At 38.4% G+C, this 26,646-nt stretch overlaps 1 protein-coding gene across 4 annotated transcripts in view; it reads right to left on the bottom strand.

Annotated features, from left to right (window-relative positions):
• Positions 1-26,646, bottom strand: part of LOC133500874 (CUB and sushi domain-containing protein 3-like) — a 299,335-nt gene that overhangs the window by 195,933 nt on the left and 76,756 nt on the right. For all 4 annotated transcript variants that reach the window (XM_061820098.1, XM_061820099.1, XM_061820100.1 and 1 more), the window contains 3 exons: positions 25,216-25,410; positions 12,036-12,264; positions 317-429 (listed from right to left, as the gene is read on the bottom strand). In XM_061820098.1, coding sequence (XP_061676082.1) covers positions 317-429; positions 12,036-12,264; positions 25,216-25,410 — 537 coding nt within the window. The remainder of the gene's footprint in view (positions 1-316; positions 430-12,035; positions 12,265-25,215; positions 25,411-26,646) is intronic.

The raw sequence follows: 26,646 nt of genomic DNA, 5'->3' as shown, positions 1-26,646 counted from the left end.
AAAAGGAAGTACATATGCAGTGCCTGAACATTTCTCAAACTCAACAATAATTCATTACCTTTACAAAGTACTGCAAGGAAGTACTTTTTGTTTATCTCTTAAATATTAGATTACAAAGGCCCCTTGAAGTCAATGGCATAAATAAACAGTTATGCCTGCGACACAGGGGCTATTGATAAAAATGCTTAGTATGCAGTTAAAAAAAGATCAAAAACGCTTTGTTTCATAATTACATTGGGGATTTTTTGCACTATTTTCAGGGGGTGTCTTCAAGTAGAGCTAGCAATGGTGTGCGAATTGAGTAAGCGTGTTTTACCTTGATACTGAGCCCTGAAGCCTTTGTGGCGATGATTGCTCTCTGTCACAAAATGCAGCCGCAGCCAGTTTTTGCTGCTGATGATGGGTGCAGGGATATTCATTCCAGTCAGCCTAAAGATTAGGAGAACAGTGTAAAAATGTTTAAACTTTATTTTCTGGATCCTTAAGAGTCAGGTTAATGACATTATTGTAATATTTAAATATGCGCTTGCACACTGAACACACACATCAAGGTTTTATAGTATGCTTGTTACCCAAGTGTCGATGTTGTTCCTAACCTGAAAAAAAGGTTCAAGCAGCAAATACACTGTTCAATTACATAGTGGATTCTCTGGTATTTTTTAGACACATTCAATCATGGTTGATGGAATGATTTCCAAAAAAAAATCTATTTGAACTGAATTGCATCGCGTAGTCATATACAAAAATTCTATTGTAACCATATTCTAAAACTCTATTGTAGCCATCACTTCATCAAGCCATACACTTTATTTTTGTATTTAGAGGAAATACCTCAGTCCTTAATGGTTGGTCTCACAACTGGAGGGCGGTAACCAATTTCAACATTGTTGGAAAAGTCCTATGCACATTATTGTCTTCTGCACATCATGAAAGGATCTTCAAAAAAACCTCTTCTGCATACCTGGCCTCTGTGTACTTTGCCATATTCATGTCCAATAACTATGTGAACAAATGAAATTTCCCACTCTAATATCTTTTTTTTTTTTTTACTTATGATTGGTAAATTAGTTCACGAGACCTTTGTTTGTTATACTGGAAATAGACCAACATACCATGATTTTTGTTAACTAACAAGGGAATTAAACTTTACAAAGATCTGATTAATTTGATCACTATTGGCCGATAATTACATTTTTTAAACGTCATAATTCACTGCTCTGATCCATGACGTCATTGATCAGCTCTGGAAAATACTCTGTCGCAGTAGCAAATAAATCCAAAAGCTAGTGTATTTTCAGTACTGTAACTATGTCTGTAACTCTGATGGTCAGTAAAGTTTTTTCGATCTGCAGTCTGTGCACAACTGAAGTACGTCATGGGGAATGTCATCTAAATGCTTCAACAAAACAAATTTGATTGCGCATCTGAAAAATGTACACGACAAGGAGTATGCCACATTCCAGCAAGACAGCGTGGAGAGAAAACAAACCAAAAAGAAACGGCAAACCGGCGCAAACACTGGGCAACACTCCTCCATATAGCCAGGACACTAAGAATGTTAGTGTAAGCATGCCATTAGGAGTATTTATTAAAGTACTTTAATTGCAACAAAATAGTTCCATTAGAGAAAGTTAACACCCTATATTTATGTTATGTTGATGTACTGTTAATTTGACCTAAACTTATGTTAGTGGCCAATCATTGTATTGTTTTCGTTTGAATATTTTAAGATATGCAGTAGGAGTTTCTTTCGGCTTGTCCCATTAGAGGTCGCCACAGCGAAACGCTCATATTTGTTTGGCACAGTTTTTATGCCAGATGCCCTTCCTGATGCAACCCTCTTGGGGAGTAGAGGCCCCAGTGGGATACAAACTCACGACCCCTGGTTTACCAAACCACTGAGCTATGGGGCCTGAAAAATGTGCAGTAGACAGTACACAATTACTGTTTTACAGTAAATGAACAAGTCATCCAAATAGACACATTGCTCCATTTTGTAACTGGTTCAGTGATCAGTTATCGTTTTGTTTTTTTATAAGCTTGCTGATCGGTGATCGGCCCTAAATATCCTGATTGAGCCTAAAATGAAGATTTAGTTGTAAATCCTTATTCAATGGTATTTAAAAAAATGCATAAAAATAACCTGCAGCAGAAAGAAAAATGTGTTCCCAGTTGGAGTGACTAAGTGATGTTTACCCACATCAGTGATTAGGAAAAAAAAACATGGTGACACGATGAAATGGCAGTTAATTGGTTAGTTACCTTAAACATACAAATGGTCACACACAAACAGTCCAGCAGAATGGTTTGATGTAATCCTCCTGATACATTCTAAATTCCATTTCATCAAACCACAACAGATTATGACCTTATTGTGTGTTTTGTTGATGTATTTAATGATGTTCATGGCAATTAGAGGGATGATTGCAGTCACGGGTGTTTTCATGCATGCTATAATTTCCTTCCAGCAGCCATATTTGGACCCTACATTTGAAGAAAATATTCAATTAAATGAAAAAAGGACGACCATTAGGTACTTGCTCAAAGCTGAGAAGTAAACACTTTTCTCCTTTGCTCCCTAAAAATGCTAATTCTCATACCGACTGAAAGATGGTTTTTTCTGAATTTATTTCACCAAGGAATTGGCACACTGAGACCAATTAGTATATTTTGGATGTAGACTGGAAAACATTTGGTTTTGACATCAAAACATGAACACAAAACAGGAGATCAACATTTCAGCTTCTGTTTCCAGATCTTTACACTCGGAACTGATATAACAACATAGAAGATGGGACAGTTAGTTAGAGTTCACCAATTGTTCATGTGATTGACATGATGCCCAGGCGCGTCCCACTAGACTTAATATTTACACAAAAAAAGTGTTTTACATATCAACAATCAGTTCCAGATTTTGACTTTATAAGTGGACTACATTTGGGCTAAAATATAAAAAGAGCAATTGTGAAGTTGAGAGAAGATGTAAAATCAATCAGAACTTCTTTTCTTTTCTTTTCTTTTCTTTTCGTCTTGTCCCGTTAAGGGTTGCCACAGTGTGTCATCTTTTTTCCATCTAAGCCTATCTCGTGCATCTTCCTCTCTAACACCCACAGTCCTCATGTCGTCCCTCACAACATACATCAACCTTTTCTTTGGTTTTCCTCTCCCTCTTTTGCCTGGCAGCTCCATCCTCAGCACTCTTCTCCCAATATACTGACTCTCGCCTCTGGACATGTCCACACCATCGAAGTCTGCTCTCTCGAACATTGTCTATAAAACATCCAACTTTGGCTGTCCCTCTAATGAGCTCATTTCTAATCTTATCCCACCTGCTCACTCCGAGCGAGAACCTCCACACCTTCATTTCTGCCACCTCCAGTTCTGCTACCTGTTGTCTCTTCAGTGCCACCATCTGTAATCTGTACATCATGGTCGGCCTCACCACTGTTTTACAAACTTTGCCCTTCATCCTAGCAGAGACTCTTGTGTCAGACCAAACACCTTCCCCCAGCTGTTCTAACCTGCTTGGTGCCATTTCTTCACTTCCCTACTAGACTCACCTTTGCTCTGGATTGTTGACCCCAAGTATTTGAAGTTGTCCACCCTCGCTATCTCTTCTCCCTGTAGCCTCACTCTTCCCCCTCCACCCCTCTCATTCACGCACATATATTCTGTTTTACTTCAGCTAATCTCCATTCCTCTCCTTTCCAGTGAGTGCCTTCATCTTTCCACTTGTTCCTCAACCTGCTCCCTGTTTCACTGCATATCACAATATCCTCTGCGAACATCATGGTCCAAGGGCATTCCAGTCTAACCTCATCTGTCAGCCTATCCATTACCACAGCGAACAGGAAGGGGCTCAGAGCTGATCCCTGATGCAGTCCCACCTCCACCTTAAATTCTTCTGTCACACCGAAGGCACACCTCACCATTGTTCTGCTCCCATCAGACATGTCCTGTACTATTTTAACATACTTCTTTGCCACACCAGACTTACGCATGCAGTACCATAGTTCCTCTCTTGGTACTCTGTCATGGGCTTTCTCTAGATCCACAAAGACACAATGTAGCTCCTTCTGACTTTCTTTGTACTTTTCAAATTGCATCCTCAAGGCAAATAATGGATCAGTGGTACTCTTTCTAGGCATGAAAACATATTGTTGCACGCAGATACTGACTTCTATCCTGAGTCTACCCTCCACGACTCTTTCCCATAACTTCATTGTGTGGCTCTTCAACTTTATTCCTTTATACTTGCCACAGCTCTGCAAGTCACCTTTGTTCTTAAAAATGGGAACTAGCACACTTTTCTTCCATTCTTCAGGCATCTTGGAAAAGCAAAACCACTGACAGACTTTGTGGAGCTGGGTCAAAGGAAACAGCAAGTTGACCAAAAAAAAGTAGTTTTAAAAAAGACCTTAAAACAACTGTTTGTGACAACAGCAACAATCTCCAGAGGGGAGAAGAGAAGAATCTTTTTTTTTTTTTTTTAAAGGAAGTACAAAAGCTACACAAGAAGATTCTAACGACTCATTAGCAAGAAAAACAGGAAGGCCAAGTTGGAATTAGGTTGAAAAGTGGAGAAGCACGCCTTAAATATGTTTTCAGGAATTATGAGACAAAGCTTAAACTTCACCAATGTAATTAAAAGAACAAAATATGAAGAAGGAAAGGATCAATTTATAATCCAAAACACATTGAGATAGTATTATCTCGGTGTTGTATTTTCCATAAACAGTTCGAAAATGCCGCGACACATTTCTCTACACTGGCAGATGAGGCAAACGCACTTCGAAAATGACAGTGAAAAAAAAGTCCACCTCCCATTCCATATGAAAGTGATATTGTTTTTGTCTTCTTTACTGCAGCATCCAAACACGTTTCTAACGATTTCTTAACCGAGAGCTTAAAATATGGGGGAACTTACTGACAGCATGTTTTCCATTATTGTCGTTGTTTGCACATGCGCGGTGAGTTAAAGTAAAAAAAATACGGCTGATGCAGCTTTTCTTTTTTTTTCTCGGTGCCCCGTCACGATCGATCGCGATTGATGCATCGACCACCCTGCTCTAGGCAGAAGTGGTATACATAGAAGAATAGAACATTCACAACCAATTTGTCTTAAAGGAGAATTTAACCCAATTAAACCCAATTACTAATTTCAAGATCGTGTGTCATACTGTAAGTTTCCAAAGCATACTGCTAAAAAAAACAAATGAGTTCAATAAGGAAAAATAGTCAAAGGTCTTGAAAGCTCCAAGTCAATTTCCCTCCAAAACCCAATAAAACATACATTTGACCTTCTAAAGACTAAAATGGAGGGATTAAAATCATAAATCAAAATAACAACATTGCCAATGGTGAATGCCTGGGAGAAGTATCACATAACATCAACTGTATACAAATTCATTTTTTAAAGTCCATTTGACAACATACAATGCTTATAGTCAGCTAAAATGTTATATTTAGTTACAAATAATGCTATCAAAGTTGTCAATCACACATGTAAATAACAGTCACCTTTGACAGCGTATGCCTCTGTGCTCTATCTCAAAGGTTTTGACTAAACTATAGATAAATCATTTTATTTAGCATGCAGGCTGCAGCATCACAAATGGTCGAGTAGAGATTTAAAACTGCTAGGGGCCTTCTCATTTTTCCGGATAACCAGCTCGAAAGTTGTTCTGTCCTGCTATCCTTGCACAGTCAACACACACAAACACATGCACACACACACATACACATTCCATTGTTCCTTTGTTTAATATGGGCTTGGGAGTGCTGGAGCATGGTGCAGGGTTCTAAAAACAACGTGATAATGTCTTGTTTCATCTATGTGTATGCATACACACGTTAATTTCATTCTTATTGTGTGTGGAGTCATCTCAGAGGGTTGTTTATCTCTATAATTTATTTACCATTTAGTGCTGGGTGACCTCAGGACCAGACATCCCCCCAACCCCCTCAAAAAAGGAGCAGAGGAAGGACGAGAAGAGGTTTGTGATGGAGAGGATCTGGGCTTCTCATAATTACAGGTTGCTGGCCGAATAGCAAACTAATCATTCACCTGGCTCTTTCATTAAACTATATTTTAGTCCTAATAAATAGACTTTCCATGTACATTAAATACAGATCACCTCTACTTCAAAACAATGTGAACATTATGATGGATAAAATACCCATCGATCACTGTTAATTAATGACAATGCAAGCTGAGCTCAGACTTTGCCCCACAGGAATGTGTATAAATTGTGGAGCCATATCTTGTACTACTACTGAAATGCACAGTAGACATTTGAGCAGGTACTTCCTAAAAGTCCTGAGGCACTAAACTGATGATTGCTCTGTATTCACTAAAAAAAATCTCACAGCTGTGTAGACCAAACGAATGAATGACTTATTAGCCTCTTTGTGTACTTTTCACAGCTGAGGGCATCTCAGCAATGGTTTGTACACATAAATTAGTTATTTCAAATGTTGTCTGTTGAGTGTGAGATTTTGCTGAAATTGATTTTATAGTAGCTTAAAATGTCCAGTGTTTTATCTGCTAACTTCAATTCTCAGTTTATCAGTACAAGGGTGCACCTTGGTCCTTTCTTTATGTCTGCAGGGACAGACACAAGAAAATATTTATCCCCTTACCTCATTATAAAAATGCAATTCATGATACTAAAAGCTCAGAATGAAGAATAGCTGCATTCAAATGAATGAATGAATTGTTACATAAATTACAGACTTGTACAATAAGATTTTTGTATAAAAGGAAAGCAAAAGCAAAAATAAGGTTGTGTGCTTTCCAAAGTTGTAATTGTCCTCAAGAGAGCATGGAATGAAATCACACTTTTAAGTCAAATCAGGTTTAATGTGCTATTATCAAAAGGGATGACAAAACCAAATCTACATGAAGAAAATTCTTTATTATCCACACAAACTGGAAAAATCTCCTCTTAAATACAATATAGGCATAAAAACAGGTATATAACAGGATTATTTTTTACACACACATATATATATATATATATAATATATATATATATATATATATATATTATTTATTTATACTTATTTATAAATTTGTTGATATATTTTACATATACATTGATCTGGTTAGCATGGCTTAAACGTGCAAGCTAAATGGGAGTGTTTGATTCATAGTCCTGCGCTCCGAATAATAAACCATGATTACAAACCAATTTTGATGACATAAAAGCAAAAACATCATCAACATCATTACCCAAAGAATGTGACATCATTGTTTCTGTTGATGAGGACGTGATCAACGTTTCACTTCAAAGGGCACGCATCAGTGAATTTAATAGATCAAAATTTTGGTTCTTATAATGATGCTTTTCATTTCTCCCAGTTTTAAGCAGAAGCTTATGCTAACCAAAACCAAAAAAACAAAAACCCTTCACTAAACATTCATGTGTGCTACTCATCACCGTAGCTGTCATGAAAAGAAATAAATTACTTGAGAAAGAGTGGCCTCAGTTTCCTTGATGAGAATAAGTGAGTGTATTTCCCTTTGTGCATATTGAGCAAAAAAGATGTAAATTTTTATGTGGGAAAAATGCCTTCTCAGAAAATGCACTGCCATTACATCAGCCAGCCCCTGCTGCAGTCTGGCTGTTGATTTTTGTTCCTTTACAGACATCCAATATGAATTTTTCGACATAACTTGGCCCATTTTATTTATGTGTTTGTTTATTTTGGGCTTGGTTTTGTAACATGGCTGTGTGAATCAAATATCCAAAAATGTCATACCAGGGCAGCACCGACTGCCGGAGAAAAAAATCATTGTGTTTTTACACACAAATAACAATAATAATAAGGTGGTACAGTGGAACAGCTGTTGAGCATTGGCCTCACAGTTCTGAAGACAAGGGTTCAATCCCAGCCCCGCCTGCGTGGAGTTTAAATGCTCTCTCCGTGCCTGCGGGGGTTTTCTTTGGGCACTTCAGTTTCCTCCAACATCCCAAAAACATGCAACATTAATTGGACACTCAAAATTGCCCCTAGGTGCGATTGTGAGTGTGGCTGTTTGTCTCGGTGTGCCCTGTGATTGGCTGGCAACCAGATTAGGGTGTACGCCACCTCCTACCCATTTGCAGCTGGGATAAGCTCCAGCACTCCCCATGACCCTTGTGAGGATAAGGAGCAAAGAAAATGTATGTACATATATATATATATATATATATATATATATATATATATATATATATATATATTATATATATATATATATATATTTATTTATATATATGTGTGTGTGTGTGTGTGTGTGTGTGTGTGTGTGTGTGTGTAATTACAGTCTATAGCTTACATGTAATCTACAGCTTGTTGCTTTTACCCTTTGTGAGGAGGGCTGTGCAAACATTTAAAGGTCAGAAGAAGTCTTCATTGGTCCACAAACACCTCAGAATCAGAAGAAACTGATTTGTTTCACCTTGATTGAAACAAGGCCTTATCCCAACCTTGCGAAGGTCAGCTATCCATCTATTTTCTGAGCCGCTTATCCTCACAAGGCTCATGAGAGTGCTGGAGCCTATCCCAGCTGTCATCAGGCAGGAGGCAGGGTACACCCTAAAGTGGTTGCTAGCCAATCGCAGGGCACATAGAGACAAACAGCCGCACTCACAATCACATCTATGGGCAATTTAGAATCTCCAATTAATGCATGTTTTTGCGATGTGAGAGGAAACCAGAGTACGTGCAGAAAACCCACGCAGGCACAGGGAGAACATGCAAATTCCACACAGGCGGGACGGGGATTTCAACAATGGTCCTCCGAACTGTTGGGCAGATGCTTTATCTATCATCTCAAAAAAGCAGGGCGCTGCAAAAAAAGTTTACGAACCACTACTTTAAGCTATTCATTAGCACCCCAGTTTAAATTGATTTTAAAACTAAATGCACAAAAAACTAAAATACAATAAAAATTACACATTGAATTTTTAAATACATTACATAATTTTAGACCGTTAACAGTGAATAGAAAGCCCAATTAATGGTCTAGGTAACATTAGCGTTCGATCACAGGAGGGATTTAGCTTCAAATAATGAAGAATCACTCAGAAACACCACTTTAACACATTCATATATTTAATCTAATAGTAGCATATATTCTTCCCTATCAGTGAAAAATTAGTTCTCTAAAGTTTTATTAAAACTGTCTTCACCTTTTTTTATTTTAAGCGTTCAGTAAATATTAAAAGTTAAGGTGCACAGCAGGAACAGGAGATAGTCATGAGTGTACCCTGAAGAATCAGAGTATTTTGTTTTTCTTTTTTAGGTACATTTGGGTTGCAACGTTGTTTCTATTTGTTAAATGCTCAAATGATTAGATAGATAGATAGATAGATAGATAGATAGATATAGATAGATAGATAGATAGATAGATAGATAGATAGATAGATAGATAGATAGATAGATAGATAGATAGATAGATATAGATAGATAGATAGATAGATAGATAGATAGATAGATAGATAGATAGATAGATAGATAGATAGATAGATAGATAGATAGATATTCATTTTCTGTATCACTAACCATGAGTAACCATAACAAAAACCACACAATGTGCTTTGGTCCCCCGGGATGACATTTTCCCTCCTGCGCCTCGCAGGGAAGGACTCTGTGAGGCTACCAGCGCTAATACTGTTCTGAAGGACCTCTAGCCGGTTCTCTAACAACTGGCATTGGTGCGACAGAGCTCGTCAGTTTCGTCACTGCCTTGCAATACAACATGTGTGGCTGGCAGACAGAACGAACGAAAAAGAAAAACCCCAGATAAAACAAAACATCTTACACTTCAGGGAAGATGTGAGCATTTATTCTTGGCCAATTGCTTGGTATACAGATAGAACTGGAGGAAGTCAGTTGTCACGTTTTCACGTCATGTGTCATGTTTTGGTGAGATGACATAATGTAAAACTCCAATCATAGTAAAATTTGTTTAACTACAGACAGTGTAAGTCTCAAAATCAGTTTTGCTCCAGATTAACTTAGTTTGCCTGAAAAAGTGCCAAATGCTTTAGCCGGCATGCTGGGCAACTGTGAGGTTTTCAGGCTTTTGATTATCATTACGTACACGTGTGTGAAGATGCTCGAAGGTCTGTTTGGCCGACGGCCAGTTAGAGAGACATAAAAATTGCGAGTAAGGACAATTAATTTTATGGGGACGGGGCAATTGCTTAATGTGATTACTTGCTTGTCCTTTTTGTGCCGACCAAACTGAACATATTCCTAAAAATCGGTTGCATTTTAATGTCAGTCTAACTGGTTTTGACTGATTTGGATTTTAAAAATGACAATAGAAACCAGCTTGAGTCAAAGCCTTCAAGAGAAACACTGTCCACCAACTCACTCACATCCATATTAAATGACATAAGAAATGTAAGCTTAATCAACAATGTGCGTGAACAACTGGGGATTCAAAGCCAAATCCAATTTAAAAGAAATTGCCTTTACTCTTTTTTTAAACATCCATCCATTTTCTGAGCCGCTTATCCCCCCGAGGGTTGCGGGAGTGCGAGAGAGTGCGAGAGCCTATCCCAGCTATCTTCGGGCAGGAGGTGGCGTACACCCTGAACTGGTTGCCCGCCAATCGGAGGGCACATGCAAACATGCATATTTTTGGGGTGTGGAAGGAAACCAAAGTGCCCGGAGAAAACCCACGTAGGCACAAAGAGAACATGGAGACTCCACACAGAGGGAGGCCGGGATTTGTGCCTCGGACCTCAGAACTGTGAGGCCAATGCTCTACAGCAGGGCTCGAGAACCTATGGCTCGCGAGCCATAACTGGCTCTTTTGGTGGTTCCATATGGCTCCCGGAGCCCTCATAATGACGTACTGTACATGTGATTTCTGTCGTACAGAGAAGGTTTGTCCTAGTGGGGTTTCTGTCGTTCGGTGTGGGAGGCAACACAAATGACGTAAGACAGTTTGGCCTAGTGGGTTGCCGTACTTTTTGCATGGTAGTTGATGTCCACAGGTGTACCAGGGTCTAATGTTGATCGTGTCAGAACAACTGATTATGGAAACGCTTTTGACAAAGGTCGCTCAAAGAAAAAAATATGAGGAGTCCCGAAGTTTTCAACAAGACTGGACAGCCTTTGTGGAGATGGAGGGTTCTGCTGTGTGTTTAAATTTCACTGATGGGGAGAATGCCAAAGCATTCATACTCAACGTTGCCAATCAACATTTTGCCAACTTCACATAAAGACAAGAAAATCAAACAAATAAAAGACATGCCTTAGTCGGCTACAACTGTTCATCATCCAACCCGCGTGATGGAAAATCAAATTGAAATACGTTCACGATTAACAGATGGAAATCTCAACACCTGGGTGAAGCTTAATCTGACAATGTATAAAACAGACGATCAAGCCATTTGCAAAACCAGGAAGCACCTGAAGTCGCATTAATGGTAAGAAGTCCTTTTGTCATGATTGGTTAGCAACATCATAATGTTATTTAAAAGAATTCAGAGACATTATTGTACTCTAAAATTGTTAGGTATACATAAATGCGCAAATACACATGTATTTAGTTTTTTAAATATTGCATGGCTCTTTTGAAATTATGTTTTAAAATATTTGGCATTTATGGCTCTCTCAGTCGAAAAAGTTCCCGACCCCTGCTCTACAGCTTCGATCAATGCAGCCCTTTTTTCAAACAGGTGTTTAAAAATGATTCAAGCAAAAAACCTGTTAAATTCATGGAAATCTGGCAAATAAAATATTCATGAAATGACTCAGTATAAAGAAATCATAATCGGAAAAATATTGTATGATAAATCAATGTTAAGAGTCTATTCTTGACTGACTAACTAACAGTACATAAATACTTGAAACATGAATATGAAAATTTCAACTTGCCATTTAGTCTTATGCTATTACACATAAGAATGCAGTATTCGCAACATGAACTCGTATAGCACACCTTGTGATAAATCACCCATGGGTTGATAAGTACATTATATATGTTAAGTGATATGCTCCCAGTTATATAAAATGCGAATTTCACTCACCAGATTGTAGGCGATTCTGATCCTTCTACTTCAAGATAATCCGACTTCTCTTCCATTTGGAATTCTGTAAATACCAATGAGATGGTATCCCCCGGGTCAGCCAGGATGGTCCATTTGCACTCTCCACTGCTGCCCAGTCCTCCAGCGCCTGAGGTGCCCCAGCTGGGAAAGTCAAAGCTGGATATGAAGCCACTGGAACCCCTTAAGGTTCCGCCACACGTGTCCTCCGCTATCAGGTGCCAAATAGAAAATACAAGTGAGGAGTAAGAAGAGAGCAGTTTCTTCAAATGTTAAATTGAGCATAGAAATACATGAGATGAGGCTTTCAAATAAATGCAGCATCAGGCAAAACTAGTGAGGAAATTGTCAGAACCAAAACTTTATTAATTTACTGTCCTTAAACAGCAAATTTAGGTTAACTTAAAATATGTCTACAACTAAAAAATTTTTTTATTGATTAAAAGATTTGATAAAATTGAAGATACCTCTTCTGGTCACTCAAATGTGGTCAAATTATTTTACATCCACATCTTATCTATGTGAGAGAACAGACTTTCCACTTATATGTAGTTTTTTCATGTGAGCACCCCCTCGTGTTGTAGTAAACAAGCAAATGGTGATTATCAGAGCTTGTAATGTTGTGAAATTGTCAGTTTTATCCAATGTTAGGAGCGTGGCACAAGCATTGAACGTTAATGGACTTGAATATTGCAGTCTTTCGCTCTGCATATTTTTTTCACAGCTTTTCCACATCCTCTCCCCATTCCTCTCCTTCCAAGGTCTCTCAGATTCCGCTCTATTTTTCACAACCATCCTCTCTGTCCCTTATTAGTTTTCTTATTCTTAAGGATTCTAATGATGACAGGATTTTCACAGTTTTCTGATAATTCAACTCTTATATGTCATGCTGTGCCAGCTGAGTCTTTGAAGGATCAATAGAGGGCGTCAAAGTCGCCAGCCTTGAATAATTCGTGTATACTTCATTCTACAGTTGGACAAGGGATAAGAAATATGATGAAATTCAGAGAGAGACGTCGACAAAAACTAATGGCTGAACCAGGGATTGTTGTTCGCTATATTCTTGGAGAATCATAGCATATGATCAAAGTGTTTATAACGAGGTTCAAAATGGTGAATGAGAGAAGCTGATTCGGCATTCACGTCATGACTCCAATCAAACGTCCACCAAAAGCAAGCTTTAATTTTTTAATTGGAGCTGGTCTTGTAACAACAGCACAACACACTTGTTTGGCTGAGTGGCACACAACTTAGCAGAGACATCGTGGCAGGGTTTACAAAAATAATAATAATAACAAAAAACTAAAGTTGAATTAAATGGAAATTGCTCATGTGGTACACAATGGTCAGCACATTTAATATGACACCAGTCAAAGGCATTCTCCAGCATCTAGAAGAACTTTAATATGACCTTAGAATATTAGTGAGCTGTTTTTTTTTTCTTCTTTTGAACAAGAATGAGAAATTTCTAACTGAATAAACCTCTCTCTACAACACATTTGAGTTAGCTCACTGCCCTTCTTTGAGAATTTTGAAATGAAATGAAATGAAACACAGCCCTGAACCACCACAGAAACATTTTCTGTTATGGAGTACAGGAAAATGAGTCAATTTGACATTTAACGTCATTCTAAAAAAATTAATTTGAACACTCATGGATAAAATTGGTAGCTGTATTTTTGAACTACAAATATTTGATTGAAGACCATTTACATGTCGGTGTAGATAAGGTAATTGCCATTACTGGAAGCATTACAGGAAGCTGTACAGACTCGTGTTTCTCAAACTATTAAATTGGATGACTTACAATTTATTTTTAATTTTATAATGCACCATTTCAAGAACACACAATGATTGAAAACATTCTCTACAAATTCAGTGTCAAAAGGCTAGCTGAATTTTTTGAATGGCTTTTGAAAAAAATATTTCACATAAGCTGCTGTTAGTTTTAAACTACATTTTAACATCCTTCCATCTATTCTTGCTTATCCTGTTCAGGTATGCATATCCCAGTTGAATTTGAGTGAAAGGCGGACTACACCTGGGACTTGTTGCCAGTCAGTTACAAATAAAGAAAAAAGAAATAAAACATTAAATATCATTATTACTGCAGTATTACCCTCTACCAGGTAATGGAATTTATTCATATAGAGTAAATATTTAGATGTCTACAGCACTGTCACACGAAGCTGGACGTGTGCGTAATTGCGCGCTGCTGATCAAGTCGCCGCGCACAGGCATTTTGCGTTGCACACAGAAAATAAAAATCCAATAGGAATTAAAAGTATAACATACAAATATTCAGTTTGTGCGATTCTGAAATATGACTGGCTAATACATCCAATGGCACAATGCACATACGAATTTGACAACAACAGCGTCCTTATGCATCGGCCACCACCGGTGTTTAGTGAGCGAAGCGGTCTGGACAATGTAGAGCAAAGATGAGCTTGGCACGCTGCTTACGTTTAGACTTGATAATAATGGCAGAAGTAAAATAAGAAAAACTATTTCAGGATGAATTGACTGTCGGAGTATGTGAAAATGGAAGAAAAAAGCAGTGAAACTGGATGCCAAAGAAGTGAGTTTTCAGAAGGAAACGTGGAAGCTGGACACAACGCTGAACGCAAGTAATTTGAAATTTGTTAAAATGCTACAGAGATGTAAGATGGGAATGGGGATCAGAACTTTGTTGTTTGTTTGTTGTTGGGAAGAGCGCCAAAGACAGAGAGAAAAGAAACGAGCATGGCAAAGTATTTGAGTATACCAGAATTTTTTCATTCAAATCAATCAAATACGGCAGGATGAGATGGTGCATAAAGTTAAAATTCCATTTTGGCACACCCTCATCATGGATGAAAGCACAGACAATAAATACAACGCACAAAACGCTAGTTCTCTATTTAAACACCGGGAGCAAAAAAATAAAAAAACCTTCCCCATAAAATTGTTTGGGAGCATCGTTCAGCTGTCAGAATCCACTGCAAAAGATGTTGTGCAAGCAATAATTCAGTTTTACACCAAGAAAAACAGAAGGATATATAATTTTGAATGATAAAAAATGTAATTAATTTAGAATCTGGCTTTCAAATTTAAAGTTTGTAGTTGGCTTGTTTGGTTAGCAACGTGATTTTTTGTGTGTGTTGTTAAAAGAACATGCATTTCTTGACATTTTCATTGTAAGTTTCCAAAAACACTTAAATAAAATGGTTCTTAATAAAAGTGTTGTGATGGAAATGTAAATGCTGTAATCTGCTTCTTTTAATTAGCATTGTAACTTCATTGGATGACACGGACCTGACCACAGTGCCCACGTCTGATCTTGCTCACTGTGGTCAAAGGCAGCACTCAGGGGCTTAGTGTGCTTGCTCAGACACATAAATTAGAGGGAACATTGACTACAATCTTTTAAGATTTTGTATTAATGCACATCTGCCAGGAAACAGCTAATCCACTGGTACATTAAAAAAAAAAGTTAATAAGCAGCCTGCCAAAGTTGAGTGTTGATATTTATGATGCATGTACGAGTACTGTATTGCCATCAAGATGAACATTTTATCTTAAACTTGACCCATATTGTTCCCTGCAGAGACATTGGGGAAATTGCTTTCACACGCAGAAAACAAAAAGTGTAATCTGAGCAACAAAAGCAGCCAAATAATTTAGCTTGGCAAGTTAAATCAATTCCAATACCAAAATAAAATCTGAATCACATTTGAAGCAATGGAATAAATAATACTGTATGTATGTGTACTCTGGATAAGGTGGATGTGTCCATATTGTACTGTATCATCCCCATGTTTTGCTTTACGTTTACAAGAGTGTAGCGTTTGTATTCAAGGCTCAAAAGAAAACACGTATCTGCAAGACAGGTACCATGGACAGAAATAGTGTCAGTTAGAAATTCTTCTTTATTGCAGTGCATAACAATACTGTGAACTATTCAAAATGCATTAAAAAAATGCAATCTTCTTACAGACAGACATGCAGAAATCCTAACAGCTAGACAAATGGGAAAAGAGACACTTTCACCAAAGTTAAATTAAACAAAGTATCTCATCAAATAAAGTACGATACAAGACAACTACTGTCACAGGAAGCCTCACTCAATAAAATGTATCTGGAATTGTAACTTAGTCAAATTGTGCAATGGTATTAGGTGTTTGGGAGTCATAGCTATACCAGCGTAGCACGACAGGGATCTTCGAAGTTTCTTTGAGAAGCAGCCATGGTTCAGTTAATCAATGAGCCAGCAGCTCAAAAATCTTACAGAGTTGTAAGTGGTTTGGATGAGATAATGCCTTACAGGCTTTGTATATTCACATTTAAATATCCAACAGTATTCACTGGAATGCTTGGCAGTATTTGGAATATAGTTTACGGACAAAGTTCAGTGAAATAAAATTGGCATTGAATGCTGTGAAATGTATTCATGAGCAAATCATTACAGCATGCTGTGGATTTAAGACAAAAAAAGGATGGGTTTCTTTTAAAAATCAGTGGCGGTGGGGGATGAGGGGGGGAGATGGGGAGGATTAAAACTCCTTTCGTTGAGCTCATTTACATCCTAGCCATCAGTAATCTAATGCTACTTGAGGAGGGGATTAATCCTCTCTCCCCTTGACTTTGATAAATAATATAACACTTGTCTTCCTACACAGAATTATCCACCCTGATGATAGGGAGGAACTTGTTTAATTTTATATATCAAAAAAGTTTTTTTTTTTACTTGGCAGTAATCCTCAGGCCTACATTAAATCGTACTTTTAGGAAGCTGTAAGTCATTTTAAATTTAGGAAAGGTTGAAAATCTTTTTTTGTTGTTGTAGATTAAAAATTATTGGTGGTAATATTTTTCAAACCTTTGAATGGGAGAATTCAGAAAAAAAAGTGGAGAGTCAATATGATAAGGGACTAAACAGAACTATTCATTGGGACAAGTATGGCATTGTAACTCTCCTCACGAGAATGCACATTTATGACTGTTCAAATATAAACTTCATATTATGTGAAAAAAATAATATGGGTTTAGACTGGCTCCTCCGTGTGGAAGCAGAGCCAGTGTCGGTATCCCAGCTATCTTTGGGCAGAAGGTGGGGCACACCCTGGACCGTTTGCCAGCCAATCGGATGGTGTAAGTTCAGAATGGATGCAAATTTATCTCGTGATAACGTACCATAATATAGATAAGAAGGCGTAAAACAAGTCATTATAAATGTAGGAATAATTGTGAATATAATTATCAAACATCTCCTTCCAATACAGAAATGATTTGCTCTGCTCTTGATAACACGTAGGAATTTGCGTTTGACAATTCAATTCAAAAAATTTCCAAGATCCTGCATTATGGCAGCCAATTGGAATCCAAAATACACACGCCCTGGATTTATTGAGCAAAATGTCACATTCATCCATCCGTTTTCTGAGCTACTCATTGTCATAAGGGTCACAGAAGTGCTGCACCTTATCCCAGCTATCTTCAGGGAGTAGGCGGGGTACACCATGAACTGGTTGCGACCCAATCACAGCACACCAATAAACAACCAACCATTCACACTCATATTCACACTAATGGGCAAATTAGATTCTTCAATTAACCTTTGAGCAAAATAATGGAGGATAAAATTATCACTGCTTTTTCCAAGCACCTGGAACTTTATGAGAACTTCTGCGACTAATACAGGGACCATCCAAAAAAAAAAAAAAAAAGAGCAGGCCTGGAGAATGGCAAACAAGGAAGGAATTTTCAGGGGTGTTGCCATGGCGGTCACATGACCTACGTGCACGGATGTGACGTGTTACGTGGCGCAACAAAGGCTTGATTAGATGGATCACCATTATGTCCAGCGCTGATTTCTCGGATTTATTCTCATTTGATGAAATAGCAGTTTTGGTTGATCAGGAAAATGGAGGAATAGTTCCATACACAGCCATGAGCGGCTCGACCGCTTGGTTTATGAGGAATGCAAAGGAATACTTCCTTACACAGCCATGAGCGGCACAGCTCTGGGGCTTGGGGGAGCCCTGAGCTCACTCCCTGAGCCGTGCGAGCGAGCTCCAGGGCTCAGGGAGTGAGCTCATGGCTGTGTATGGAAGTATTCGTCGGTCTTCCCGATCAACTGATACTGCTATTTCTTCATCAGATGAGGATAAATTAGAGAAATTAGCGCTGGACATAATGGTGATCCATGTAATCAAGCCTTTGTTGCGGCACGTAACATGTCACATCCGTGCACGTAGGTCATGTGACTTGCGAAAATGGCAGAGCCCCTGAAAATTCAGAATTGTCAATAAAAATCTCTAAAAGGACGATTAAATGAGAGAGGATTGAACATCACATTGTTGTGTATTGCCAAAATAGAGTACATGACCTATTGGATACATTGTTAATGCAAACCAGTGGAATTCCCATTTAAGGTCCAAATTCCTTGCTTGCAAAAACTTGATTGAGCCCTGGGCATCACCTAACTATTTTATTGGTTTGTGATGCTTTTGCTGGTTTTTAAAGGAGCCTCTTTCAAAAGCTCCTCCTTTTGTGGGAATACTATGTCCTGTCTCCTCTTCTGCAAGAAAAATGTAATGTATGCTCTGAAGGGGGATTGACCTGGCCAGTTCAAGGACTGGTGCACACGAAGGTAAGTGGGCTGTTTTTGTCACGATTTTCCCCTTCCCAACCAAGAACAATAAACACCAGATTACCATTATTGATAAAATAATCCTATAAAATTATTCTTCGGTTTCAGGTTTTTCAAGAGCAAATTTGTCCAAAACAGGTTAGCTCAGGAAATCTTAACTAACCTTGAATATTTCCCAAAAAAATGTGGAGAAAACCTAGTTTGAGTCATCATGCAATGAATTGTGACATAAAATGGAACGCAGGGAAATCAAGACTGAGGAACAGGAAGTGGGCACAAACATCCTACTTTAACGAATATGCAGGAGGAGGACGATACCCTGCACCCCAGCGAACTTAGCTGACATTCCCACGGGAAAGCAAAGCCAGACTCCGAAGACATTAGGCTTTGGGACACCAATAGTAATTGAAACAACATCCATCGCTGGCCAGGAGACAGATATTTGTTTCGGCACTCCAACATGAAATGGATTACCAGCCAGAACGTTACAGTAAAGACTGGACAGCCGTGGGTGGCATTGTTGCGCTAAATTAATTAGCGACCACCCCCAGATGGACCCTCAGCCAAGCTGTCTCCTGTTCACTCAAAGGACTGCCATTTGGGCACCCTGGTCAGAACAAGGAATCGGTTGAGAGTAACATCTAAAGTTGATGGAACGCCACTTCAGACAGGTGCCTTCCTCCACACTACCAGATGGACTTAATGGGAATATAATAAAGACCACCACTAGTGACTGAATGCCTACAAACTTGAATGTCTGATGTTGAATCAATTGACAACTGCACCAGCTAGAAAAGGGGAAGAAAAAAACATCAACACACATATGTCCTTGCAAACAACAAGTACGTGTTTGCATTCATAACCCGTGAACATTTGTTACGGGAGTTATAGATGAGCAGGGGACTAGTCAATGCTATATCCATCCATCCATCCATCCATCCATCCATCCATCCATCCATCCATCCATCCATTCATTCATTCATTCATTCATTCATCCATTCATCTATTTTATGAGCCACCCATCCTCACGAGGGCCGCAGGAGTGCTGAAGTCTATCTCAGTTGTCATTAAGCAGGAGCCAGGGTACACCCTGAACTGGTCGCCAACCAATTGCAGGGCACATTGAGACAGACACACTCACAATCACACTTGGGGACAATTTGGAGTCTTCACGTAATGCATGTCTTTAGGATGTGGAAGGAAACCGGAGTGCCCGGAGCAAACCTACGCAGGCACAGGGACATGCAAACTCCACAGGCTGGGCCGGGATTTGATGCACAGTCCTCAGAACTGTGAGGCCAACACTCTATGGCTACTCCACTGTGCCACCCAATGCTGTATGATAATGATAATAATAATGGACTCGTTATCTGACATCCACTAGTTATGTGGCATATATTGACTGCCTGGTTCATCTTCGTTCCTCCCTGGGGCTGTCATTGCTCATGCCACTGCCTTCTTCAACCCACCCAGTCCAGCCAAACAGTCCCACCTCACCCTGAGGTGATGCTGACCTATCAGAGACCAGTCTCGATGGGGAAAGGATTCTTGCATGAGCTAGAAAGTGCCCTTTGTGGAGCTTATGAGTCACAAATAAGGATGAAAGCGGACACCACGTATCTGGTTCGAACTTCTGGTGGGCCCCTATCCTCTGGGCGAACGCTGAAGATTGACCTGCACTATCAACACTCGTAAATCCAATTTTGCAGACTATAAAGACTACGGATTGCTGCATACTTGGATTAAATTAACAAGAACTGAAACCCTCACAACCTGCATGCCAGACTTTTCCACCCTCATTGACTCACCTTCCACATCATAAGCTAAGCCAATGTTCATCTGTCCTCATTTGTGTTCGTTGTCTTACAGTGGTCTTTCGTTGTAGATTCCCCTGATAAATCCAATTAAAATTTCAATAAAAATTGCTGTGTGCAACCTTTTGTTTTTGTGCGTTTGAGTTCGGGAGTACAAAAAGCCTCTGGTTGCGGAGAACTGTTATTTAATTCATGAGTGTAGCAACCTTCACGGTTTTGAGATTGATCAATAATTAACAAAAAGGTTTCTCATCATTTTCCCTAAAAGTTCCACATACAAAAAGTGATACGGTGCCCCATAATTCAGAAATTATATTAAACATGCCATAAAAAAAACTACATGAAACTCTAAGTGTTGCTTTCTATTCTAAATTAATGACATTGTTATCGAATCTGCACAATCGCTACACTACCATTTTAAAGTTGAAAACATTCAAATTATACTCTAAAGTTGATGACTTGAAAATTATACTGACTGTCAACTCCATTCAAAACGTAGGCAAATCAGAGAAAAACACTATTTGCGTAATAATTTGGAATGCAATTTGCATTAAAATTACTGTCTGAGCAAATGAACTTGGAAAAGAGAAGAAACTTCTGATGAAGCCATTATAAAAGAAACAAGGTCTTTCTCTGATAAAATGTTTTAATCCGCTGAATATTAGTCTTCATCTAAATTAACAGTGTATCAATAGACTACATTGTTATGGTGCCACAAAGCCCCGGTTTACTGTCTCGCTCCCTGGTTTAATGAATGTCCACAGACAATTTAGATGAAGGGAATGGAATGGTCTAACGGTTAGTAGCATTTCATTATTAGAATAATTAATTTCCCATTACACAGCTGTTCCCCTTGGAGTTCACGGAGACTGTTCTATAACAAGCTTTCTTTCTCCAACTCTTCTCTACATGTTTGACATCACATCTCTTTAAGCATATCTTCTTCCATTTTCTTGTCATTGAGGGAAAGAACATCACATGAAGTATATTTGATGAGGACTGAAAAGAAATAACCTTGAATAACCATTTGCACTTAAACGCTGCAAAAGTTGAAATGTCTCCACCAACACTTTCACGATGAATGCTGTACTATTTAAATGGGATCACACTGCACACATTATCTTGTGATTACTGTAAAGATTGTAAATGGCATCAAATGGCATTATAAGGCAGAGTAACTTGACTGTGGCTGTCAAATTTGTGTCGAATGCTTCGAGAAGAACAGAGTAGCGATAGGAAATAGACATCCATTGTTCATCCATTTTGTTTTTTTTTCCCCACACAAATGCTGGTCTGACGATAAGCATTTGGAAGGGGGTAAAGAGGGGTATAAAAAAAACCTCAAAAGACAGGGGTTAGAAACAGGAAACGAGACAGTGAAGGTAACTGGGGAACTGGAGAGATGGACGGTATGTGTTGGTGTATGTAATAATGGTGGGTAAAGAGGGCCGGATCTCGGCGGACGTGAGATCAAAAGACCATCTGTTAACACACAGGAGATGCAGTGGCTTAAGATGAGGGGAAAGGGGGCTCAAGCAGTGGTCCTCTGGCTTCAAAAAGAGCACAATTTCTGGCCCATGAAAGAAGGGAGCTAACACCTTCCTTTATGGACATAAGACCTCCAGCTGCAGCTTTCTGTTTCTTCCAGGGTCTCGCCTCTTACACATTCACTCGATCGTTTACCTTCAGGAGTGCTATGCATTCATGAATGGAATAGCAAGTGCAAGTCTGTGCTGCTGGCTCTTTGCAGTTGCTTTTTTTTTTCTTATTCAATTCAATTCAACCCATTATTAACAGGTTTTTTTTTTTTTTTACCTACTGAAGATAAAATATGTTGTAACGGTACTCAACAAAGTACAGGTATTCAACAAAATAAGTGATATAGTGCATCTGCTTTCTTGAAGACTATAGGGTACGTTAATAAAAGAAACTGAGATCCAACATCTCTTGTTAAATCTACTACAATATGTAGTATAGTGAAAAGAACAAAGTAAAGATTTTCTATATTTGAAAACTTGGAATTAATAGATAAACCCAACCAATTATCACAGATGGTATTAAGCGTTAAAAAACAATTTGGTTGTTTGTTAGAAATTAAGGAACGGGCAAAAGGCTCCTGACAGCCAGTCCCAGGTGTACTTCCCTCTTGCCCAAACCCGGTGGGGCCTATCCCAATGTTTCAGGAGAAAAAAATGATTTCTCTGATGACGCAGTGACTCACTTTTTTCACTTGCGGGAAAACAATAGTGTCACAGCCCAGACGCCAAGACGAGTAAAATATTCTTACCTACTGTATGTTAGCTTTATTGGTAACTACAGTAGTTTAATTCTAAAACAAATGGATTCCTAAATTCCACTCAGAATTTATGCTCACTGCTTTCCACATATTTTTTCAAACTTTCATACTGCAATATAAAGAGCACTTGCACTTTGTAAAGATTTCCTGTCTAGGAATCTAAAAGCTGTGAGTGATTACATGTCATTAATATTTGGAAATCTGTGTCAAGAATATGTTCTGATTTAACATTTATATTTGTTGTTCATATTGGATTTCAATACATTCAATTTAATAAGCATAAGTTTAACCCCAACCCCAAATTCAATTTAGAGTCAATCCAGGGCAACTCAGTAGTAAAGTATGTTGATGTTGTTGATTGTTTTGACTTTCATATTTTCCCATCAGGTTTCACCACAGCGCTGGCATGATTTGGTTGGCACAGTTTACATGCTGGTCCAAAAGAAAATCGCATGCAGACACTGGATTGGAATTGGACACTTGAACTTACTATGTAAATCCAGTTTTTCTGATCATGAGGAAATAAATATGATGAGGAACTATGGTTATCAATAATCAAGTACTCATAAGTACAGAGTGTCATGGTAAACAGCTGATCATGTCATAGTCATTGCAGTTGACCAAAAATAGAATTGTTAAAATGTTCCCAACAGCTGGTACAAACAAAGCTAAGTCGGGAAGTCCCAGTGCTACCAAGATAAAAAGGCTGATGGTTAATATTTCAGCAGTACACATTCCTGGGCCAAATGAATAATGTGTCAAATGTTCAGAAGCTCTTTTCTCACCACTGTGCAGATAGGTTCGAGATGCCATTCAACTAACTTTGCCAATACAGTGTATGAATAAACATAACATTTTTTTTTAGATTTGACATGCAAAAGAAAAAGTCATGCTGATGTAACCTGATGCACTTTTAATGCATGTGAAATGGAACACAACGTTATCCTGTGTTGTGCTCCAATCCACTCTCAAAAACACAAATGTATCACAGATGTTTTCTTTCTCTCTTGGGGTCAAAGTGTACCTATACCAAACAGATTGGGATGATATCCGATTGAGAACAAATTGACTACATCCCCTCCACACTTTATCATCCCCTCGCCCTCCGCCGGCACACTAAATATCTTTTCTTTCATCTAAGATTGCTTCATGTTTGCTTTCAGATGAATGAGTCTTGTTAGGTTATTGAAGATTAAAAATATATATATATATATATTGCTTGACAGTAACTAAACATTAAATGGGGGGGTTTTACTTGGAGGATTGCCCAAGAAATTCAATCTGTGTACTCCAACTCATGGTCACTTTTGTAACTGCTAAAACCATGAATAATTTCATTGCTTTGAAAAATTGTCATCCAGATAAGGATGGAAAAACACTGAGCCAAACAACACTGAGTCAAGTCAGCATCCGTGCGTGTGTACGAAACAATGAACACGGAAGGAGGCGGTAAATATTGCTTCAGTAGTCACCATTCACTGACTCTTGTTTTTCTTAATACACACTGGGGTTGGGGTTCAATCAACCACAAAAGATTTTCGCCAGAACCATGTTTGTGCCACCGTCCCTGTTTTCCACGCACAAATGCAGATGCACACACGTCTGCTGACCTCCCCAACTTTTAATTTGAATCTGGTTTAAATTCATGGTTTGTTTGACAAATGTTCATATCTTACAAATTCTGCCCAAGTAATCAAACATATTAGGGCAACTGTGTTTTCTCATTTATTAAATAAAAGTAGTGATGTAAATTTCAAAATAAAAGCAAGCAAATATAAAAAAGAACTCTGGTGTACTAAAATAAATTGTTTAGCTTTAGAATAAATATTTGTAAAAACAAACAAACTATAGCTAACACTATGTTTTGATGATATGGGTAGAAGCAAAATCATGCATTGTAAAAATGCATTATACTGAGGGAGAAGGATTTTCCGGAATTTTGAGGTCAACTTTGGGGGTGCGTATTATATATGGATGCACATTATACAGGAGAAATTATGGTACTTCCATTCATTTGCTTCAACTCACATTCTGCATTTCATACAATCCGTCGCAATATATACAACTCAAGGATATCCATCCATTCCTCATAAATGGGTATAATATGTATGTTAATAATGAAAAAATTGCTTTGCTTTTTTAATTTGGGGGGTACACAGAGGCGATTATTCACTGGAGTAGCAGATAGGATAATCAGTTCGAAAAAGAATCAATAGTAACAGCGCTAATGAAAACCTGGATGTACTCCAGAACTGTGAAATCACCTTTTCTGAAAGGGTTAAATGGAAATCCTTATTTCATCCATTCATCCATTCTAGATCAATTTGAAGCTCAAATTGGCTAATGTTTTAAAAAATCTACTCTTAAGCAAATGATCTGGAAACTCATATTAAGATGGCTACATCACACATTTCTTACCTCTGCAGATTGGCACAGGGAAGTCCCACACTGACACACCTGCTGCATTGGTGACACAGGTGAGCAGTGAATGGCCATCGAGGACATAGCCAGCGATACACCTGTAACGGATCTTCGACCCCACACTGAACTGTGTTCCATTCAGTATGCCTTTAGGTGGAATGCCTGGATTTCCACAGGAGCTGCTCCGAAGCTCTAAGGACAAAAAATAAATAAATAAATTAGAGTGAGTGAGAGATAAAAGATCGTTCAAGTGGATGATGAAAACACGATGGTTGTGCGGACACCTACAAACTTGTCTAACTATCCATCTTTGTTAGCAACACATTATTTCAAACTGGAATGTTGAATTTAAGGCGATGCAGATTAACATAATATATCCTATAATGCAGTTATGACACAGGCGTTAGAACATTTGAACAGGTATGATGAATTTCATGACATGGATTTGTTGGTATAAAATGGTGGAGTTGTTTGATTGTAGCATTTTCCTGCTAATTGGCTTTTGACATTTAAGGATCTATTTTGGTAGACACCACATGTGCGGTGGAGAGAAAATGCTAACAGCTTCTGACTTTTGCGCAAACGCAAGGCTTGAGGGTGTTTCCCTGGAGGTATGCATGGCAGATGGTTAATTTGGTGAAAGAAAGTCAGTCTAAACTTACGCCTACCCAGACCACGTCTAACTCTTAGCAAAGCTGGTCGAACACAATTAAGGTGAATTTGATCAGGGCACAGGCAGACAGAAAAGCCTACTGAGAACATACCTGTATTTACGTCTCCACTGGTTATCACCCCCTCATTCTGAATTTATTAACCAAAATCCACTACATTGCCTGTTGCCATACTAGCCAAGAGCAGTGACAATGCTCCAATCACACACAAATTGCTACGATTAGACAAGGCACCAAATTAATTTGCCTGTAAAGGCACCCATAGTGAAGAAGCCTTGTGAAAACAAGTATTGGTGTTCAATGAAATTCCCAATTTCATTCAAAACAAAAGTTTTATCACATTTGTTTACCATATAATTTCTCTTGTAACAATCTTTCTTGAAGAAAAATTTTGTATCATTGGAAAGTCTATTTACCTTTAACTTAATGCTGTATTTGAAAGGAAGATCCATTTGTGTATCTAAAATACTGCATGATGACTCATCTCTTGTCAAGTCATCAATTTTCAACACTATATGATCTATGCTTGTGAGGGTCGTAGGTAAACTAAAGCCTACCCCAGCTGAGTTTGGGAAATAGGTCACTGTTGATTAGAAATTAATTTATCCTTCTAACACTATTTAATGTTGTGTGTTCTTTGTTGGTTTGGGGGATTTTAGTCATCAGTAACAGCAAAGAAACAAGACATAGTGACACTTTTTCTGTTTATTTATGAGCCTCAGTAGTTTATGGTAGATCAACCACACCCATAATGGCC

This window comes from Syngnathoides biaculeatus, chromosome 5 (assembly GCF_019802595.1).
Source record: "Syngnathoides biaculeatus isolate LvHL_M chromosome 5, ASM1980259v1, whole genome shotgun sequence".
Taxonomy (NCBI): Eukaryota; Metazoa; Chordata; class Actinopteri; order Syngnathiformes; family Syngnathidae; genus Syngnathoides; species Syngnathoides biaculeatus.
Note: the sequence above shows the minus strand (reverse complement) of the source record. Positions and strands in the feature narration are given on the sequence as shown.